Source organism: Alosa pseudoharengus, unplaced genomic scaffold (assembly GCF_046254945.1).
Source record: "Alosa pseudoharengus isolate Yale_2024_CS ecotype anadromous, Long Island Sound unplaced genomic scaffold, YU_APseudo_1.1 YU_APseudo_1.1_scf_25, whole genome shotgun sequence".
NCBI classification, from domain to species: Eukaryota; Metazoa; Chordata; class Actinopteri; order Clupeiformes; family Clupeidae; genus Alosa; species Alosa pseudoharengus.
Genome location: NW_027468696.1, coordinates 1007759 through 1026713, shown reverse-complemented (window position 1 = coordinate 1026713; position 18955 = coordinate 1007759). Strand labels below are relative to the sequence as shown.

Below are 18955 nucleotides of genomic sequence, written 5' to 3'. Positions count from 1 at the left end.
TGTACTACAGGTCTCTCAAACCTGAATTATGTTCTCTGCTCTCTGGGTTTCTATGAGACTGTTAACTGAAGCATTGAGATCAGCTGTGCTTTAGTAATGAAACTTTATAAGAATTAAATGCTTTGTCTACAGATCCTTTCAGTCCAGTCTTAGTGTATGTGTAAATGTATAATCAACATTGTTTTAATTGCATTAGAATCATGGACGGAACCTTCAATATAAAACAGATATTTTAGATATCAGTTTTACAATTTATTTGTTCAGCGTTTTTTCTCAGACAAGAGCAGTCAGTCTCATAAAAGAGAGAAAGACACTGCAGGACATGACCACACAGGCCATATATTACAAAATTAAACTAAATGCTAAACTAGGTACAAAACGAAATGCTGTATTATAAAAGATACACTACCAATTATTACACGGCTCTTCACAAGGCAAGTAGAACGCTCCATTGACTTGAATGGGATTTCCCAAAGTTCTAGCGGTCATTATTTCTTGGGAAAGGACCTCTGAAAAAAATAATGACCGCTGTCAATGGCAACGGAGTTTGTGCTTCAAATTCAGGTCTTTCATATCACTACGCAAGGACTGGAACTTCATTCAAAAGTGAAAGCAGACGGTTGATCAGCTGTGTTCTAAAGAATGTTTGATTCAAGTTCAGCGTGTGTTGTTGCAAACTATTTGTTTCTCAGCAAATGCCACGATGAACGGTAACAAATAGGCTAGGCTATGTAGGCTAATGTCATATCGTGGGGAGTTTATTATTTTGTTTTGGCAAGTAGCCGTGTAATAAGCAGGATAATGTATAGAACGCCGGTGCGCGTCGGGGTCCTGTTCGACCTGTCGGGACTTATTTTCCCAATAATGACCGCCGTTCTATACATTATCCCTTACATACTGTATCTAAAACAAAATACTATACAGTGCAGATAAAAAAAAACAATTCATAAAATATAACATTTTTGGATACAGGTGACACTTAAAGGAGAAATCAAGTGATCTCTGTTCTCGATGTCACAGAGTAATGTCGGTATGAAAAATAAAACGAAAATCGGTGCTACCTAGCTCGAGTTGCTGCAGCCAACAGCTACGTCAGCAAGGCAGCTACATGGCTAGGTGAGTGAATGTAAAGTAGATGAACCAGGGAGCCAGCGCAGACATGCAACTTGTGTGGACCTCAAGAGTCCCATCTAAGATAAAACCAAGAACGAACTAAACAAATATTAAAAACACCTAATGAATACAACCTTTGAAATATTGTACTGTTATTTATGCACACACTTACATAACTATACAATAAGGAGTGTCAAAACACAACTCCTTCACATGATTATTCGGTCCATGTTTTAACCACAGTTTTTGTTGTAACGACATCCCCACTGGTAAATGGTCCAAACATAAAAAAAAGGTCTAAAAGGTCCAAAAACAGGGTAATTGTCCCATGATGGATTTTTTTTATTATGATGTGATGTATTACCGTGCTACTACAGGCCTCCAGATTTGGATGAACCCAACTAGTGGCTGTGGGCATCATGTTTGAATTTCCCCTTGGGGATCAAAAGTATCTATCTATCCATCTATCTATCTACCTATGTGACCGGGCACAGGGACACGGAGGAATCGACGTGGACCCAGAACCCCGGGTGGAGGGGTTCGGTGAACGTGGAGTAGAAGGTGTGAATGTGGACGAGCCTTCCGGACGAGACGCTAAAGAAGGACAGGGTGCCGGCGGGCCAGTCCAGATACACTCCCACTCTCTTGGAGTGTGTGGGGGTGGAGGAGGAGGAAGAGGAGGAGGAGGAGGAGGAGGACGCTGGTGGGGGTATGATCGTTTTGTTCTTGTTATGCCTCACGAAGTACCGCCCACCTTCACACCACAGGCCGCACGACTTGTCGTCCAGTCCAATCTTGCAGTCGGCGCCCCACATCTTCCTGCGGATGCTCCGGTAGGCCACGCCGATGACGGCCTCGCCGCCGCTCCACTCGGCCTCCCAGTAGTGGCGTCCAGTCAGGCCCTCGGTGCACAGCACCTGGGGGCAGTGGTCAAACCGCTCCGGGTGGTCAAGGTACGGCTGCTCCTCGTCCACATGCGTCAGCGTCCGGTTCCCGTCGCTGAGCTGCACCTCGGGGTGGGCCGTGTTGACGTCCAGTGTGAGCTCCCAGGCATCTGCAGAAATGTCAGATTATACATATATATTACACTTACTGTGGCACACCTGGCTACAGCGCCCGCACCACTTCCAGGTCCAAGTGGCCACGGGGTCCCAGGTTCGAGTCCAACCCGGGTCATTTCCCAATCCCTTCCGATCTCTCTCTCCCACACGCTTGCTGTCAGTCTCTTTCATCACAATAAAGGCAAACAAGCTCCAACAATATAATTTAAAAAACTAATAACAACAACAATATATTATCACAAACAATATACTTAAAAAACTACACTTTATGTGTGTGTGTGTATCCCAGACAAGCCCCAACAATATACAGTGTTTCCTACAGAATTGGATTCTATTTGTGGCGGTAGCTGACTTGGACAACGGGGGGGGGGCATCGTCTTGGTAGTGTATAGGTCTAATTGAGTGCCTGTCACTTTAAGACGTTTGTGAGGGAACCCTTGCAAATTGCAATTGTAACACAGTTTAAAGGCTGCTGATGTGTGGATGCAATTCTTAACGTTTTCTACATAGTTAAAATAAATGTTCGTACTTCTCCTTGGGACAAGCACTTTTGAATTTTGGAAAACACTTTTCCATTTACATCGGGATTTTGCAAACATTCAGTGTCAGAGTCAATAAAATGAGCCTGCTAAGCATGCTAAATTCGACATCCAAACAGTATTCTAATGTTAGCTTTGAGATACTGCTTGATTGCATAACTTAACTTAGTTTAGTCTCTTCAATGTAGCCTACTATGTTGTGATAAGATCTTAGCAGAGTTAACTTCAATGCAGCAGTTTTGAACAAATTTTCGCAGCATGGTCACGATGCTAAGTGGATTTAATAGCAATTTAGCCAGACGTCTTCTATGCAATGCATGTTTCATGCTTCTATGTGGCAACAACAATCCTTCAACAATCGTGAATATTTTGTTAAATGCACATGCAGAGGAGGGGCAGCGGGCTACGAGAGAGAGTGGGGCGGGGCAAGGAAAGGCTGCGTGCATAAAAAGCGCAGCTCAATCACCCTAGCGGCGGCAAATTAATTTGCTCAGCCTGTACGTCTAGTACCAAACCATAGGGATTTCTATTGGCTGACACCGTGGACGTCATCCAATCACAGTGCTCTATTTTGTTAGAGAGTCTTAAGGCGGGTTTAACAGGATAACGACAGTCAACAACAAGGAAGGTGGCTATGGCGAACGAAGAGTGGTTGTTTGAATCGGCGTTGGCGTCAACTTTGGAGGAGTTGGATTTGTGCTTTTCTTTGAAATTTGAGCAACACAATGCACTTAAGTCATTCCTTTCGAAGAAGGATGTATTTGCCGTTTTGCCGACCGGATACGGATATGGTCGTAGCGCTGGCCTATTGCATGCCTAGGCAGTTTGAAAGACAATTATCTGCCCGCCCCTTGGATTAAGCGAGGTGAATGGTTCGATTCCAGACTATACATTTCAATGATATAGGATGGCCCGCCAGGCTACAGCTTAATGGCAATGCAAGGATTTGATCTTATATTTAATTTAAATTAAATTAAATTAAATTAAATTAAACATAGAATATTTATGTGTGGCGGACGATTTTTATTTTGTGGCGCCCCGCCACAGATTAGTCAATGTATGGGAAACACTGATATACTTTATGTGTGTGTGTATCCCAAACAAGCCCCAACAATATACTTAAAAAAACTACACTTTATGTGTGTGTGTGTCCCAAACAAGCCCCAACAATATACTTAAAAAACTACACTTTATGTGTGTGTGTGTGTGTGTGTGTGTGTGTGTGTATTCCAAACAAGCCCCAACAATATACTTAAAAAAATACACTTTATATGTGTGTGTGTATCCCAGACATCTGCACATATTCTAAATAATAACAATAATGGCACGTTTTCATAACAACCATCAACATAAACAATCTGGACGTGCATCTGTGGATCCAATACACACACACAAACCCCCAAAATAACTGCTATGACTTATCTGATGATACATCAACACAATCCAGAACACAGGAAGGATTTCAACAAATACATAGAAAACAAAATCCAGAGGTTTCATAATTACATTTCTGTAGACCTGGCTTCAGCCAGCAACCGTCATTATGATCCACACTGTAAGGAAAGGAAACACAGATGCAAACATACATTGATACACATACATACAAACATTCAAATAATATACATGTGTATTGCGTAGTTGACAATTATTTACAAGATATCAAAACCTTTACTGAATAGGATTGATTTAGTAACCATCATCACCGTCAATCATAAATAATCCCTGTGTTTTTGATCTGCAATATCTAACATTTTCCTGAAATTAAAATGAGCTGTGTTGGCAACCCTCTCTTTGTATTTCCAAAGCATTTCCTATTACCCTTAGGCATAGACGGATTAATGCATCTAGGCAAAGTGGGCACTTAGCACTCCAGGGGGGTCCTGAAAGACTTGACAAATTGCACTTATTTACAGACATGTGACACGAAACATCCGCTATAATTGATATTATTGCAAGCAATGCGCTCACATCAAGTACACTATTCATAACAATCCTAGGGCAGCGTTTCTCAAACTGTGGGTCGCGACCCACTACTGGGTCGCGGAGACATGCCAGGTGGGGCGCGAACTGACGTGAAAAACCGGAGTTTTTTTATTTGTAGCCTAGGCCCAGGTAGCACCCGATGCGCAATGGACGCACTGTGTTATTCATAGGGAAGCGCTCGTGTCAAGGCAGCTTAGTTAGTCCCGACCTACATGAGATTTTGAATGTTGTTGTGAGAGTGATGAATTTCATCAAAACCCGGCGCTTAAAAGCGCGTCTATTCTCCGCATTTTGCGAAGAGATGGTAGCTGACCAAAAGGCTGTACTGTTTCACAGCGAGGAAAGGTGGCTTTCCCGAGGTAAAATGCTGTCGCGCGTGTTTGAGCTCCGAGTCGCCTCTTCTTGGAGGAAGAGCGCATGTTTGAATCTGCAAGCACGTTCACTAATGAACATTTCTTGACGAAGCTGGCCTATCTTAGCGATATATTTGATATATCTTAGCGATACATGAGTTAAATGTCCAGTTACAAGGCAAAGACAAGCACCTACCTCACCTAGCAAATAAGATTACTGCATTCACGCGATGCCTTTGAGATTTCTGAGCCAAATCGCTGAAACGTCTAATGTGTTAAACAGTAGGCCTACATCACATCCCTGCAAAGTTTATTTCAAAAATATTTCCCAACCAGCAGTGCTCAGTATGACTGGATTATGGATCCATTTAATGCAGCATGTTGGTATTTCATTGAATATATTGTACAATGCTGTAAAATGGCCTATGCTTCCTAATATGTTGCTGGAAAACAGTAATAGCCTATGTGTGTTATTATGTATGTATTTATTTATTATTATATCTGCAGCACCAGCTGATTTTAACTCTTTTGAAGGGGATATTTAGAACTTGTCATTATTTCAATAAATTTGACAATTTTAAGCTTGACCTACCACTTTCTTAGAGCGATGAGGGACAGGTGGGGCTCGAGAATGCCCCCTTGATCAAAGTGGGGAATGAAAGAAAACGTTTGAGAACCACTGCTCTAAGGAGTGACTCAGAAAGTCACACAGACAACTGTCTCACTCTCAAGACAATAACTTATAGCTGTCTCACTCCCAGGGTACTAAGCTACACAATAACATAATGGGAATTTGTTGTCTCATTGGTTCCTTATACCTTATATAGGAAAGCTAACAGCTTTCTATAAGGATCTAGTTTGTTAACTACCACAGTCACGAGTTGGGTCGCGATAGTCTGTCATTTTTCAAAAGTGGGTCCCCAGAAAAGAAGTTTGAGAAACACTGTCCTAGGGTATGTGATGATCTATCTACTTCAACAACTCATGAACATGAAATCTACTTCTGTCTAAATAATATTTTGAGTGTAGCGCAGTAAGCACATCCATAATTTAAAACGGATTTACGCATAGAGCAAGCACATTATTGTTTGTTGTTAGTGCCTGGTATAGCTTACAATCAATGTGTATTGATATGTGACACATTTTTTCCAAAGTTAAAGCTAAAAGTGAAGAAATATAGACATACTAACCCCAAAGCACAACCAGTAGGCAACAGCAGCTTTGCGAAACAATGATGGGCTGTTTAAAATTTACTATACTAAAGTAGTACTAAACTAGTACTAAGTAAATACTAACTTAGTCAATTTCTGTCAATTAAACCTCGCTAAACTCTCTTATCAGTGGAGATTTGTTTATTCCTCATTCATTGTGATGTCCAAGTCCCATGTTAGTGTTTGTTTCACACATGCACATGGTTTGGATGAGTCAGATGACAGGCAGCTATCCTAAAGCTTATTTTCAAAATTGTGTGGAAATCGTCCAATTATCTGCCAGAAACCCCCGTACCCCAGAATTTAATAGAATCTAAACAGAATAGCCTACAATTTCATACCAAATTTCAGCTTGTAGGCTAGTAGATTAATGATTAGCCTTTCGCCTATTTCTCACAGGTTTCACACTTTTTGAAAATGGTAATGCATGAGTAAACCAACACCAAACCATATGTCACCTGTTAGACTGCGTGTATGTGTTCGCATGTTGTGCCTAGGGCCAGTGGTCATGATAATCCGTCCATGCTCTTAGCACTATTGCACTGTAGTTTAAACGTCATTCCTCATTTGTAAATCACATCATCACATCACATATAAAACATCAACTCTAAATGAATACAAGTACATTTCTGGTCATACATACACAAACAACACTAAAACTCACTTCAGTTTTTCTAGGTAGCACTCTTTGTCCTTCAGGCATCCAGTGTCTCCTGGGTAATTGTAGCTCAGGTCCAGTTCTCTGAGGCGGGAAGGACATTGTCTGAGAGCTGAGGACAGGAAGCCACAACCCTTTTCTGTGACAAGACAACCGGAGAGCCTATTCGGGAGAAAGAGAGAGAGAGAGAGAGAGAGAGAGAGAGATAGATAGAGAGAAGAGAGAGATTTGATTAAAAAAACTTCACTACAGGTAACACACTGACTTAGGATACCAGTACAACAAATAAAATACCCCACTAACAAACAAAAAAAGAACAATATAAATTGTCCCACGAAGGGGACTTCCATTCAACCAGTTCAGACATTTACACAACTACAGTGGTGAGAATAAGTTTACAAACCCATGCTAAAGTTGACTAAAAATAGGGGAAAGAAATCATCTTTTGGAAATTGATCTTAATGCCTTAATTAAAAAAAGAGGACAAATCCTATCTTTAAGGACACCAATTTTCTTTGTGAATAAATATTGGTAATGTATCGTAAATAAATGCATGCTCTTCCTTAAAATACAGGAGGCATATGTGTACACACCCCTATGCTAAATTCCCATAGAGGCAGGCAGATTTTTATTTTTAAAGGTCAGTTATTCCATGGATCCAGGACACTTGGCCTTTGGAATTAAAATAGGTCCACATCATCACATACCCTTCACCATACCTAGATTGGCATGGTTTTATTTCAGTTAGCCCAATAGCTAGTTTGATTTGCATTGAGAGATGATCTTATGGAAAGTACCCCATGCCAATCTCTAGGTATGGAGAAGACAACCACAGAGTCTATGGGAGAGAAAGAGAGAGAGAGAGAGAGAGAAAGAGATAGAGAGAGAGAGATGGGCTGAAGAAACCTCTCACTGAGACAAGACAACCAAAGAGCATAAGAGAAAGAGGTAAACACAAACGGTATACTCCTCTGAAGTGTGTGAAGTACTTACTTCAGCATTTCCAGTTTGCAGTTCAGGTCACCCAGTGCATCACACAACCCCTCAACTCCCGAGTCACCCAGGTTGTTATTGGACAGGTCCAGCTCCAAAATGGTGGAATGTGCCGATCGCAGAGCTGAAGCCAGCTTCACACAAGAGCCTCCTGTGAGGTTGCACTGTGCAAGTCTGCCATGAACACAAGCAGATGTAAATAATCCATAGGAATAAAATAAATATGACTAGTTTACTGTATTCTCAAGTGAAATGTGTTAAAGAATCTTAACCACAAAGCAACACAGTAAAAAGGGTGCCATTTTTAAAGGACAATTCCGGCGCAAAATTAACCTAGGGGTTAATAACACATGTGTACCGAGTTCGACCGTTCGCTGGGATTTGTTTTCATGCTAGTCGAATGTGACCAGTCTTATTGCAAACCGCTAATTAGCGTTTAACGCTAGCCTTCGGGGCAGACGTACAATAAAAAGTAATCGCTATTTCTATACCACTAACAAGGCTCAAAATAGCACCACACTTACACGGTAGCATAATGAGGGTCTCTACATGTAAACCGAAGCATTGAGAACTTTGTAAGTGTACAGGCAGTTTATTAAAAAGAAACACATTACCGTTCACGACCGGGGACATGTTACAACAAACATGTTACATCAACAATTTCCAGCAGAAAAAACAAAGTTCTCTGGGGCGAGGCCCATTCCTATACAGGTTCAATTACATTGTTTCCAGGCAAAACCATTACATACATGACAAAAACCCATGACTGTCATGCTGTAGTTTCAGGAGAGACAATAGACAACTCAAGCCAAATACCACATATGCATCTTTCCTGCTGTTAGAGGCCACATCACATGATACTAATTATATGTCAGCACTATTCTCTATGCACTATTCTTATAGTCCAGTATTAAATCAGTATATATACCATTATTGATCCCGAGGGATATTCTTTCTTTGTGATTTAGCAATACAAACCTGGAGCAGTTGGGGGTTAGGTGCTAAATATTACTGTGTTTTAATTAAAGTACTTTATGATATACTGTATCAAGATTTCATATTGTGCGTATATGTGTTAAAAGCAAATATTTGCGCAAGACACTTGACCCCAAATTGATCTAAGGAGACTGGCTTTGCAATCACCAAAATATCTGACTAATGCTATCCATACATCAGAAGACTTTGACGGGATTTGTGAAAGATTTGTGAAAGATTGGAGTCTTTCAACTAATGCCTCCCAGTCAAGCTTTACTCAAAAGACTAAAATCTTTCAAGAATCTTTCACAAATCAAGTCAAAGTCTTCTGGTATAATGATGGCCTTAGTTGCATTGGATAAAATACATGAATGAATGAAGGACTTCATTAGGGATGTAACAATACACTCAACTCCTGATTCAGTGTGATTCACAATTTTAAATTCATAATATGATTTTCTAAAGATTATTTTAATAGAATAAGTTGGAGACAAATTAAAGCTCAAAATATTTCTTCATATACTGAAAGGAACACAATGCCTGTTACCTCCCTAATGTTCATGCATTGTAAATATACATTTCTGGACTCCAGGATGAGAACAGTCAGTGATATCAGTGTACACATTGTACCTCAATGTCTTGAGTTTGCAATCCTGGTGGCACAATGCAGAGTACAACTCGGCTACACCTGAATCGGTCAGGTCGTTGTTGGTCAGGTCCAGCTCTCTTAGGTGTGACTCGGCGAGCTGAAGGGCTGATGCTAGAGACCTGCAAGTACTTCCTGTTAGATCACAGCTCGCCATCCTGCACAGAGAGGGTACAGAGACAGTGTTTCCCACAGTATTGGATTCCATTTGTGGTGGTTGATTTGCAGAATTAACTTGAATACAACAGTTTTTAACAAATTAGCACAGCGTGGTTATGATGCTAACCAGATCTAAGCACAATTTAGTACAACCTGGAAAATCATTGTGTGGTGGTCAGTGTTGATATTGTGGTGGGCCGCCACAAATAAGTCAATGTATGGGCAACACTGAGAGAATAGCATAGGGTTGGTGAGGAGCATTGGTCTAAAGCATACCTGGGCAATATAAGGCCAGCATACTACTTTCAGTCAGCCCGCAACATGGTGGGAAAAAAAAATGCTGCACTGTTGATAAACTACTGCTATTAACTTTAATCCAACAAAGGACGCCATCTATAACTGAAATCATTGGTGAGGCGCTTTTGGTCTAAAACCTAGCAGGGCAAGCTGCCTATCCCCTACCCATCTACCTACAAAGCCACATTTTAGCAACCTTAAAATAATGGCACGGTTGGCACTGATATAACCTAGTTACATGGTGTGTTTGGGCAAACACTTAGCAATGTAACATTGTAAAAGCCTACTTTTCCAAGGGGTTGTTGGCTCCCATTCTCAGTATTATTACTCATGGGACATGACTGAAGTATTTGCTACAAATGAGTCATCTAGAATATGCTCCATACCATTACTGGAATTTAATGTAATTTATATATTGATTCATCTCTGTTTGTACAGTGTTCTGAAAAGTGTGAGACTAGTGGGATTGAATTTTCCAACATGTCCAACATCCAGCTACCATATTGTGGTGTCATTGGTTTCCGATGATTTTATACACACAATAACAATATAACATTCATAAAATAATTCATTCAATAACAGGTAAATTAGTTCTATTTGTGTCTATATAACAAAAAAAAAAGCTTATCTCGGCAGTATCTAACTAAGCGCTGTCAAGGGATCGAACCCACCACCCTTCGAAACACAAGTTCAATTCCCATTGAATATTATCTCATCACCTAAATGGGTGCAACAAGAGTTTCCATAGCAAAAATGGTTTAGATTGAAATAAACATGTGTGCTTATACTAACCTCAAAGTGTGCAGTCTGCTGTTTCGGTCAGTCAACCCCTCCAGTAACACGCTCACCCCAGAGTCTCCCACCGCGTTGTAACTCAGATCGACCTCCATCAGCTGAGAGCCCTCTAACTTCAAAGCAGATGATATAGTTTCACATGAGTCTTTGGTAAGACCACAGTGGACAAGCCTACAAAAAAGAACAAAGAAAATGTACAATGTGTTCACACTATCATTGGCTTCAATGCTCTTGTAGCTTTAGCAATGGCTTCAGTTCTGTTTGATATAAAATAATGGCTAACTGACAAGGGTATGGGTGAAGTATTGCATCTAAAGTTTACATAGTCAAATACTCATATTTCCTTTCAATCAGTCTTTCTGTGGGAGCATTATCAAATGTTTTTGGTCAGGAACATTACCATCATACAATTGTAATGTTGTGTTATACCAATATCTCAGTCATTATCTTACATACCGAGCCTTTCTGCAACTCCTGACAGCGATGACCAGTCTCATGCGTCCCTTATCTGTCGTATTGTACTTCGTCAAGTCAAACATCTCCTGGGTATCCTCTGACACCAGACGTATGTAGGCCAGGGTGGAGCAAATGGCAGGCGAGAGCAGTTCCCCTGACTCCACATACCGTTGCACCTCCTCGTGAAGAGAGCGGTCCTTCAGTTCCAGCAGACAGAGGAGAAGGTTCATGCATCTCTCTGTGGACTGGTTGTGCCTGTTGATGGTATTTTTGATGTACTGGACGGTCCTCTTGATGCTCCCTGAGTTTTCTTGAGTGTGCATGAGCAGTCCTTTAAGAAGCTTCTGGTTGGATTCCAGAGATAGGCCAAGAAGGAATCGGAGGAAAAGGTCCAGATGTCCATTCTGGCTCTGAAGGGACTTCCTGACTGCGCTCTCCAGCAGGTCGTGCTGCAGCTGGTGTCCTTCCATGGCAAAGGACTTCAGCACCTCCAGGTTGCCAGTGGAGAACGAGTAAAACACAAACAGAGCTGCAAGAAACTCCTGGATGCTCAAGTGTACAAAGCTGAACACTTTCTTCTGGAGGATCACAGTTTCTGAGACAAACACTTCTGTGCACATACCCGATTTCTCCAGGTCTTGGATATCGATTCTGTAATCTTTCAAGTTCTCCTCGGAAAACAGTGCATTATCCTTTTCCAGCTCTCTGTATGCCAACTCTGCCAATTTTAAGATTACATCTTTGTTGGAATTCAGGACCTGTCTTACATCTTTGTCTTCATGATCCTCATTCTTCTGCTCCGTCCTTGTGAGCTGAATCAGAAGAAAGTGAGCGAAAAGTTCAGTAAGTGTTTGGGGAATCGCTTGCTTGCCCTTGGTCCCCGTTCTTAAGATCACAGTTGCTAAAATCCAGCAGAATACGGGTATGGAAGACATGATGTAGAGGCTCCTGGAAGCCTTAATCTGTTTCATGAGCCTGTCGGCTTCCGGTCCATCTTTGATTTTGTTCCTGAAGTACTGCTCCTTCTGTTCATCATTAAAGCCCTGTATCTCCGTCCATCGGTCAATATACTCAGGAGGAATCTGGTGGGCAGCAGCTGGTCGGGACGTGATCCATATGGAGGCGGAGGGCAGTAGATTCTCCTTCAGGAGGTTGACTATCAGCATGCCCACCGATGATGTGTCTGTAATGCTTGACAAAGACCCCTTCCCTTTGAAATTTAAACAAAATTTACTCTCATCCAGACCATCAAAGATTAATATTATCTTGGCTTTGTCGAACAACTCCACATTGGGGATATTCCGTAGCTCAGGGTGAAACTCGCAGAGCAGACCATGCAGACTGTACTGGTCATCGATGAACAAATTCAGCTCACGGAAAGGAAGCATTAAGATGAAATCCACATCTCGATTGGCTCTTCTTTCTCTCCAGTCTAGAATGAACTTCTGCACTGTTACACTCTTGCCAATGCCAGCAATCCCTTTGGTCATGACAGTTCTAATGTGTTCTCCAGGTTCAGCAGAGAGTTTGAAAATATCATTGTAGTTGATGGCAGCTTGTGCAAATCTTTCCCTTTGAAACTGTACTTCCATCTGTCGCAACTCATGTTGAGTTTTCACCTCATCACTCACTCCATCTGTGATACAGAGTTCCGTGTAGACCTCACAGAGTTTTTCTTTTCTCCGCACTTCAGTACCTTCAAACAGGTACTCTGTACTCTTAAGTCTCCTCTTGGTTCGTTCACTGATGCTCTTAACAATGGCATCACCTATGTAAAAGGGAACAAAAAAAACTCAACTACAGGGTAAATAAGTCCATTATTAAAGGAACACATCATGTGAATGAGCAAAAGCATTTTGCCTCCATTGTCTTGTCAGGCGGGGATCACATTAGCCAGCGGCAGGTTTCCTATTGTTCTTCATGGTTCGGCAGCGGAATGGTGGCAACGCTAGCGGAACAGTGGCAACGCTAGCAGAATGGTGGTAACGCTAGCGTAACAGTAGCGTTTGACAAGCTGAGCGTTGAACTTCGTTCAACTTTCAAAATGCAACGCGAGCGTATTCAATTGTCAGTTTAGGCAAATCGTTTGTGTTACCATAGGAACGAGATACAACTTATTATAGTCTGAGCGTTGTGTTATGCTTGCCGCTGCCACTGGCCAATGTGATCCCTAGTCTGCCAGCAACCCCGCTAGCTTAGCTTAGAATAGAGAATGGAATCTCTCGTCGCCAGATAGAATGTCTTGAGTAAAAGTGAGCCAAAAAATCCCTAATTAATTCTTATGGTCTGCATATTCACAATTAGTACAAATGGCAATGTAGATTAAGACGAGACGATTTCCTAGGCAGGTATTGACTTGAGATTGCACAGAAGCACAGAGATTGCTTGTGCTGTGGCGAGGTAGAAAAGGTACTCATGTGTTGTGTAATATCTTTCACATAATTCACTGGAGCTATAGGCCAACTGGTCTAACTCACTTCTAGTGAATTGTGCTAACTGTGTCATGTTCAGTGATTGCATACATAGAGAGGAGAAGGTTATGTATTATATTGTCTGAATCTGTAGTAGAGCCTATTAATCTCATTTCCCAAAAAGTTGAGGTGTTCCTTTAAATCCTATTAAACAGGTCTCTACAACTTCCCCCGAAACTAAGATGAACACCCTCAGTAAAAGATACATTAAATATTTCCACAACAGTGTAGGCTCAATTTAACAAGGCATCTGTGAAACATATCTGAAAGAAACCAATGTGTCAGTGTCTCTTCTAATATCTAAGAACTCAGAGTGTGATTTGCTAGCTATTTAGCCAGAGTTCATCTGTTTGTTTTATTTTCTAAGAAACAATTTAATATCTTAAAGGTTGTATCAGCGATAGCAGGGATACGTCACTTCTGTTGATGTTCAAACAAAACAGAGAGCTAGCTCGCTACTCCCTCCCCCTCCCTCCCATGCAATTAAAACTCTCCTAAACGCGCATCTCGTCGGTTATTGGTTGAAACACTTTATTTTGCTTTTGAGGGGTTGCCAACCCTTGTTGGTAGCAATTGCTTTTGTGTACAGATCTCGGAGCCTAGGCTGCATACAGAGACACGTATTTTTGACGGCATGCTTATGGGGCAGGCAGCTAACGGACCGCTACGAAAGATTAGATGAATGTGATCATTTATGTTTGGGCCTTTTTTGGGCCTGAAATTCGTGATACTACCCTTAATGAATGAGAGACAACCTACTGAACAGAACTAGCGACTGGAGTCTACCTGTTATAATAGAGTATTCAACAAACATGAATTAGTGACTATAGTCTATTTTTTACTCTGAGTAAAGTCTCATTTCAACCACTGGTTGGACCAAGTTGTTATTGTTGCCGTTTTTGGAGCATGGGCTGTCAGAGACCGCATTTGTTTACAGTGTATTCGGTGGTGAGGTGATGTTTGCTGTATGCGACACAAAATGTTTAGCTTAGATTGCAGAGATTGTCTGTGCTGTAGTGAGTGAGAAAAGTACTGATGTGTAGCATGATATCTCTGCGCCCAAGTAGCAGTGCTTCGCCTGTGCTTCGCCCCAATATAGTCCCAAGTCAATACCTGCCTAGGAGATCACCTCGTCTTAATCTGCATTACCATTTGTACTCGTTGTGAAGATGGAGGACACTTTTATTTATAACATACAACCTGGCTACAAAGGATTCCATTCACTATGCTAAGCTAACATAGCGGGGGTGCTACTGCACTACGACAATGCATGCACGGAGACAAAAATGTTTTTGCTCACTTATCTAACTCTAAGGGAGATGAAGAATACCCAATTTTATAAAACGGTGGTGTGTTCCTTTAAAACAATTATACAGTACTTCCTTATAGAAACATGTGTCTGTCAAGACATGCATTCCTTTAGGGACACTGAACATTCTCTAACCATCACTATTTTTATTGGTGCGGTTTTCAGCCCAAAATATCCCTTCTAATCTTTCTGTGGAGAGCACTGCTCTATGCTGTATTATACTAATGTATGGTGTGGGATGAGGCTAGCACTGCACCTGAGGCTACTCTACTATGATAAATGCACTTGAATCGAACATATATGTTTGTATACGGAACCTGTCTTTGCATCACATGAGACGGAAGAACACACATCCTCTTTCTGTGCAGAAGTTGCTCCAGCAGATCCTTTGAATACAAAAGAGACACAAAGATGATTCTCCACTGCTGAATAATAATTGTTTGTTTTTGTTTTTTCAAATATATACCATGTCAACTGTGTACATCAGTTTGTAATACAACCATCTTGTGAAATACTAAGTAAAACATCATTATATTACAGGGTGCGATTTGTGTAAAAACCAGAGGGGGGGGGGTGATTTTTAATACGTTTGTAAACCCCCCCCCCACCCCCCCAAAAAAAAAAAAAAATGAACGAACGATTCATAGTGTAGTAATGTCATGGCTAATAATACCCTATATTATTTTTGCCACCTTTGTAACATTTTAGTTTTAGTTTACCGTGGTGTATGACTTTAAACAGCGAGTGTGCTTGGTATGATGATCAGCTCCTCTAATGCAGGGTAGGACTACGTTTTGACAAGCATACAAATTCACCTTGTTCTTGCCCCATCTGAATAGCCTGGCGAGCCAGACCCACATTATAATGTAGGGTCTGGGCACTCACCGTTCGCAGTGCTCAGTCCGAGGGTCGGGATAATCAGTTGTCTTTCAAATTCCCTCTGCACGCAATAGGACTTAATAGGATATTTGTTTTCAAGTAGCAGGGAATTCAAGCCAAACCGTTGCAACTCTGCCATCAATCATTATGTTAAGCCCAACAAACGACTCTATACACGATTTCAATGCCAGATTTAGTTTCGATTTCTAGAGCTCACAAGTCAACGGAGAGTTGCTAGACTAGCCCTGGCAGCAAATGTAATTTGCTGCCGCTAGGGGCGCGTCTAGATTTCTAGGCTACCATCTGAAATGACTTCTCTACTTTTGCTGCCTCCATCCTTTCTGTATTTGTTGTGTAAAAAAACGTTGTATATGATGGCACTGAAGTCTTAAGTTAGTGAATTGTCTAACAGTGTTAGTTGGTAACCAAATAGCCTACACATTGCGCTACACGCTGCGTAGGCTACGTGCATTCTCTCTCCTGCTGATTTGCGTTCAGTAGCCAAGTGCGTAATATTGCAAAAGTTGAAAAAATAAATGTGTTTATTGTAGCCTACAGAAAATAAATAGCCTATCATACTGTCAGTTAATTGGCTACAGTGCAGTGAAGAGTTTGGAGAGTAAAGTTATAGGGCAACTTGAAGTTTTATGAAAATAATTTACGAACAAGAACATAAAGACCATGAAGCTTCTATTTCTTGCAGCTGTTAAAACACCCGCTAGATAGTTTAAATACCCACCAACATTCGTTTTTGCAGTACAGATTATTTCTAAAAGTTATTTGTCTACTACTGGCTGATTTATCAAACGAGTGCTTTCTCGTTCGTCCTCAAACTACAGGTGTTCCATGTCAACTGTGTACATCAGTTTGTAATACAACCATCTTGTGAAATACTAAGTAAAACATCGTTATATTTAATAATTACTTAATACATCCATATAGAAAAGGATGAGGGGCAGACAAGTCAAAGTAATCATTACAAACAAATACCCTCAACACACCGGAAATCTAAACCATGAAGTGTGCAAGTCTGGCATTGCAGATGTCATACATTATGCATAGCATAATTTTATACCTGAAAAAACCTGAATGGATACTGGACCATGGATGATATTGCCGGCAAGATTTGGGGACACAACAACTCCTCCAGTTTCAGCTGTAATGGAGGACGAGACAGAAGCTGGCTGGACTGGGTTGGAGGAAGCAGTGGAGAAGAATTGTCCAGATATGCAAAAAGCAAAAAGAGAAAATTCAGTTATTTCCACATACCAGTCTGTGTGCACTTAGCATACAGCACTAATTATCACTGCAGTGCATTAGCTTTCACTAGCCAACATGTCTACAAGAAACAGCACTGGAAGTGAAAATGCAGAAAACATATTGAAAATACCACCCAGCAGAAGTCATATCCGAGCAACTTCACAGATATAGCATGCAAAACCTACTTTCAAAAAGTTGGTCATAATAACATGGAATATTATCATACATTTTCACTCAGTGAATATTGAAATGTTGATAAGTGGTAATTTGCATTAAATTGAATTCTCACCAGACTTTTTGAAAGTATCAGCAGCTGACTCCCTATTGACAAATGACATTATGTAGCCATTAGTACACTTAACTGGACATTTAACATATTGTACATTATGTAGCCATTAGTCCACTTAACTGGACATGAAACATATTGTACATTATGTAGCCATTAGTCCACTTAACTGGACATGAAACACATTGTACATCATGTCATTATGTAGCCATTAGTACACTTAACTGGACACGAAACATATTGTACATTTTGTCCTATGTATGTTGGAACAAGTTTAACATCTATTAGACCTCAGGCAATATACGCATCATGTATCGTTCATCACTGTAAAAGGTGTAGGTGTTGGGCATAACTGACCCTATTGTTGGTGAGGGACTGCGTTTCCTCTTCACCTGGTTTGAACACTCCTCCAACTTCTCAGTCTCAGCCATTACTTAACTCACATCTGAGGTAGCTAAAAAAAAAATAGTTACAGTGAACTAAGCTGTTGTTGTGGGTTTGAGTGAGATGTGCAAGGTGTTATGGGTAATGTAGTCCATGATGTGGCAAGGCCTCTGTGACAACAAATGCTAGAGAGATCTGTGCATTGGCATCGATGCCGAGGTTGTTAAATCTTCTCAACAGGTTTCAGTGTATTTCTCATTAGTAACAAACATGTCTCTCATAACTTCTTACAATACACTGTTAGACATTTCAGTGCCTTTTTTTACAGTAACTAACTGGCAACCAGTAAGTTACTGCAATTCAGATTTACAGTACTGTACTGGACAATATTACTATAATAATACTATTAATAATAATAGCCTAATTAGTATTGTGTATAATTATAATATTGTATTTTATTGTGAATGTATTATATAGAAGTAGCCTACTGCTGATCAAATTAACACAGCCAAACTTATTGAAAAATATTGAAAAGTTTATTTTATCCAAATTACACATTTAACTTCATTTCATTTCACCTTGGCCTCAAAAAAAAAATCCATTGCTTATAAAAAAAATTCTAACACATCACTAATACATAGTCTGAGTGCTGCCATTCAAACTGTCACTCTGACTTGTGTGTGGTCGCAGGTGACTTAGACTACAGCAATTTTTAAAAACCTGGTAACTTAGTACAATTTAAAGAAAATCTGGTGACTTACCACACTTATCACGCAAAATCCCCATACTTGCAGAAACTTACTGAAATAATAATTTAAAGTATTTTACTGTGTGATATAAAGTACAGTAATGAAATGTCTAACAGTGTACCGTATGCCCTTGGAACATCTGGCAACCAATCAGTCACAAAGTATTGGTGTGATGAATTCACCGAATAGCCCACTTATTCATATTCAGAATATTTCCACAGATTCCAAAGATATCTTAAAAACAGACCTACATGTAGGCCGACAGACATGAACCATAAGGAATCAACTGCCATTCCATCATGCAGGAAGCCATGCAAAAGCTAACTCCTTAAATTGGTAAATGTTCATTTTAGATAAAAAAAAACACAACAAAACAAC

General features: G+C 40.6%; 1 protein-coding gene across 1 annotated transcript; it reads right to left on the bottom strand.

Annotated features, from left to right (window-relative positions):
- Positions 1-362: 362 nt before the first annotated feature.
- On the bottom strand, positions 363-17894 carry LOC143099183 (NACHT, LRR and PYD domains-containing protein 3-like). Its single transcript, XM_076262251.1, has 11 exons — positions 17802-17894; positions 17448-17479; positions 16974-17087; positions 15337-15405; positions 11240-13007; positions 10781-10954; positions 9517-9690; positions 7912-8085; positions 6925-7080; positions 4220-4266; positions 363-2167 (listed from the first exon to the last, which is right to left on the bottom strand). The coding sequence occupies exons 1-11, from the start codon at positions 17873-17875 to the stop codon at positions 1590-1592; spliced, it is 3360 nt and encodes a 1119-aa protein (XP_076118366.1). The 5' UTR covers positions 17876-17894; the 3' UTR covers positions 363-1589.
- Positions 17895-18955: the final 1061 nt, after the last annotated feature.

Bases quoted from the DNA above. Each gene is read 5' to 3' on its own strand.
- LOC143099183 (XM_076262251.1), bottom strand. From the start codon at position 17,875: ATGGCTGAGACTGAGAAGTTGGAGGAGTGTTCAAACCAGGTGAAGAGG. The intron at 17,088-17,447 runs GTGAGAATTCAA...CCTCCAACCCAG, and splicing joins TGATACTTTCAAAAAGTCTG to TCCAGCCAGCTTCTGTCTCG. The intron at 8,086-9,516 runs GTACAATGTGTA...TGTTCATGGCAG, and splicing joins TGCAAACTCAAGACATTGAG to ACTTGCACAGTGCAACCTCA.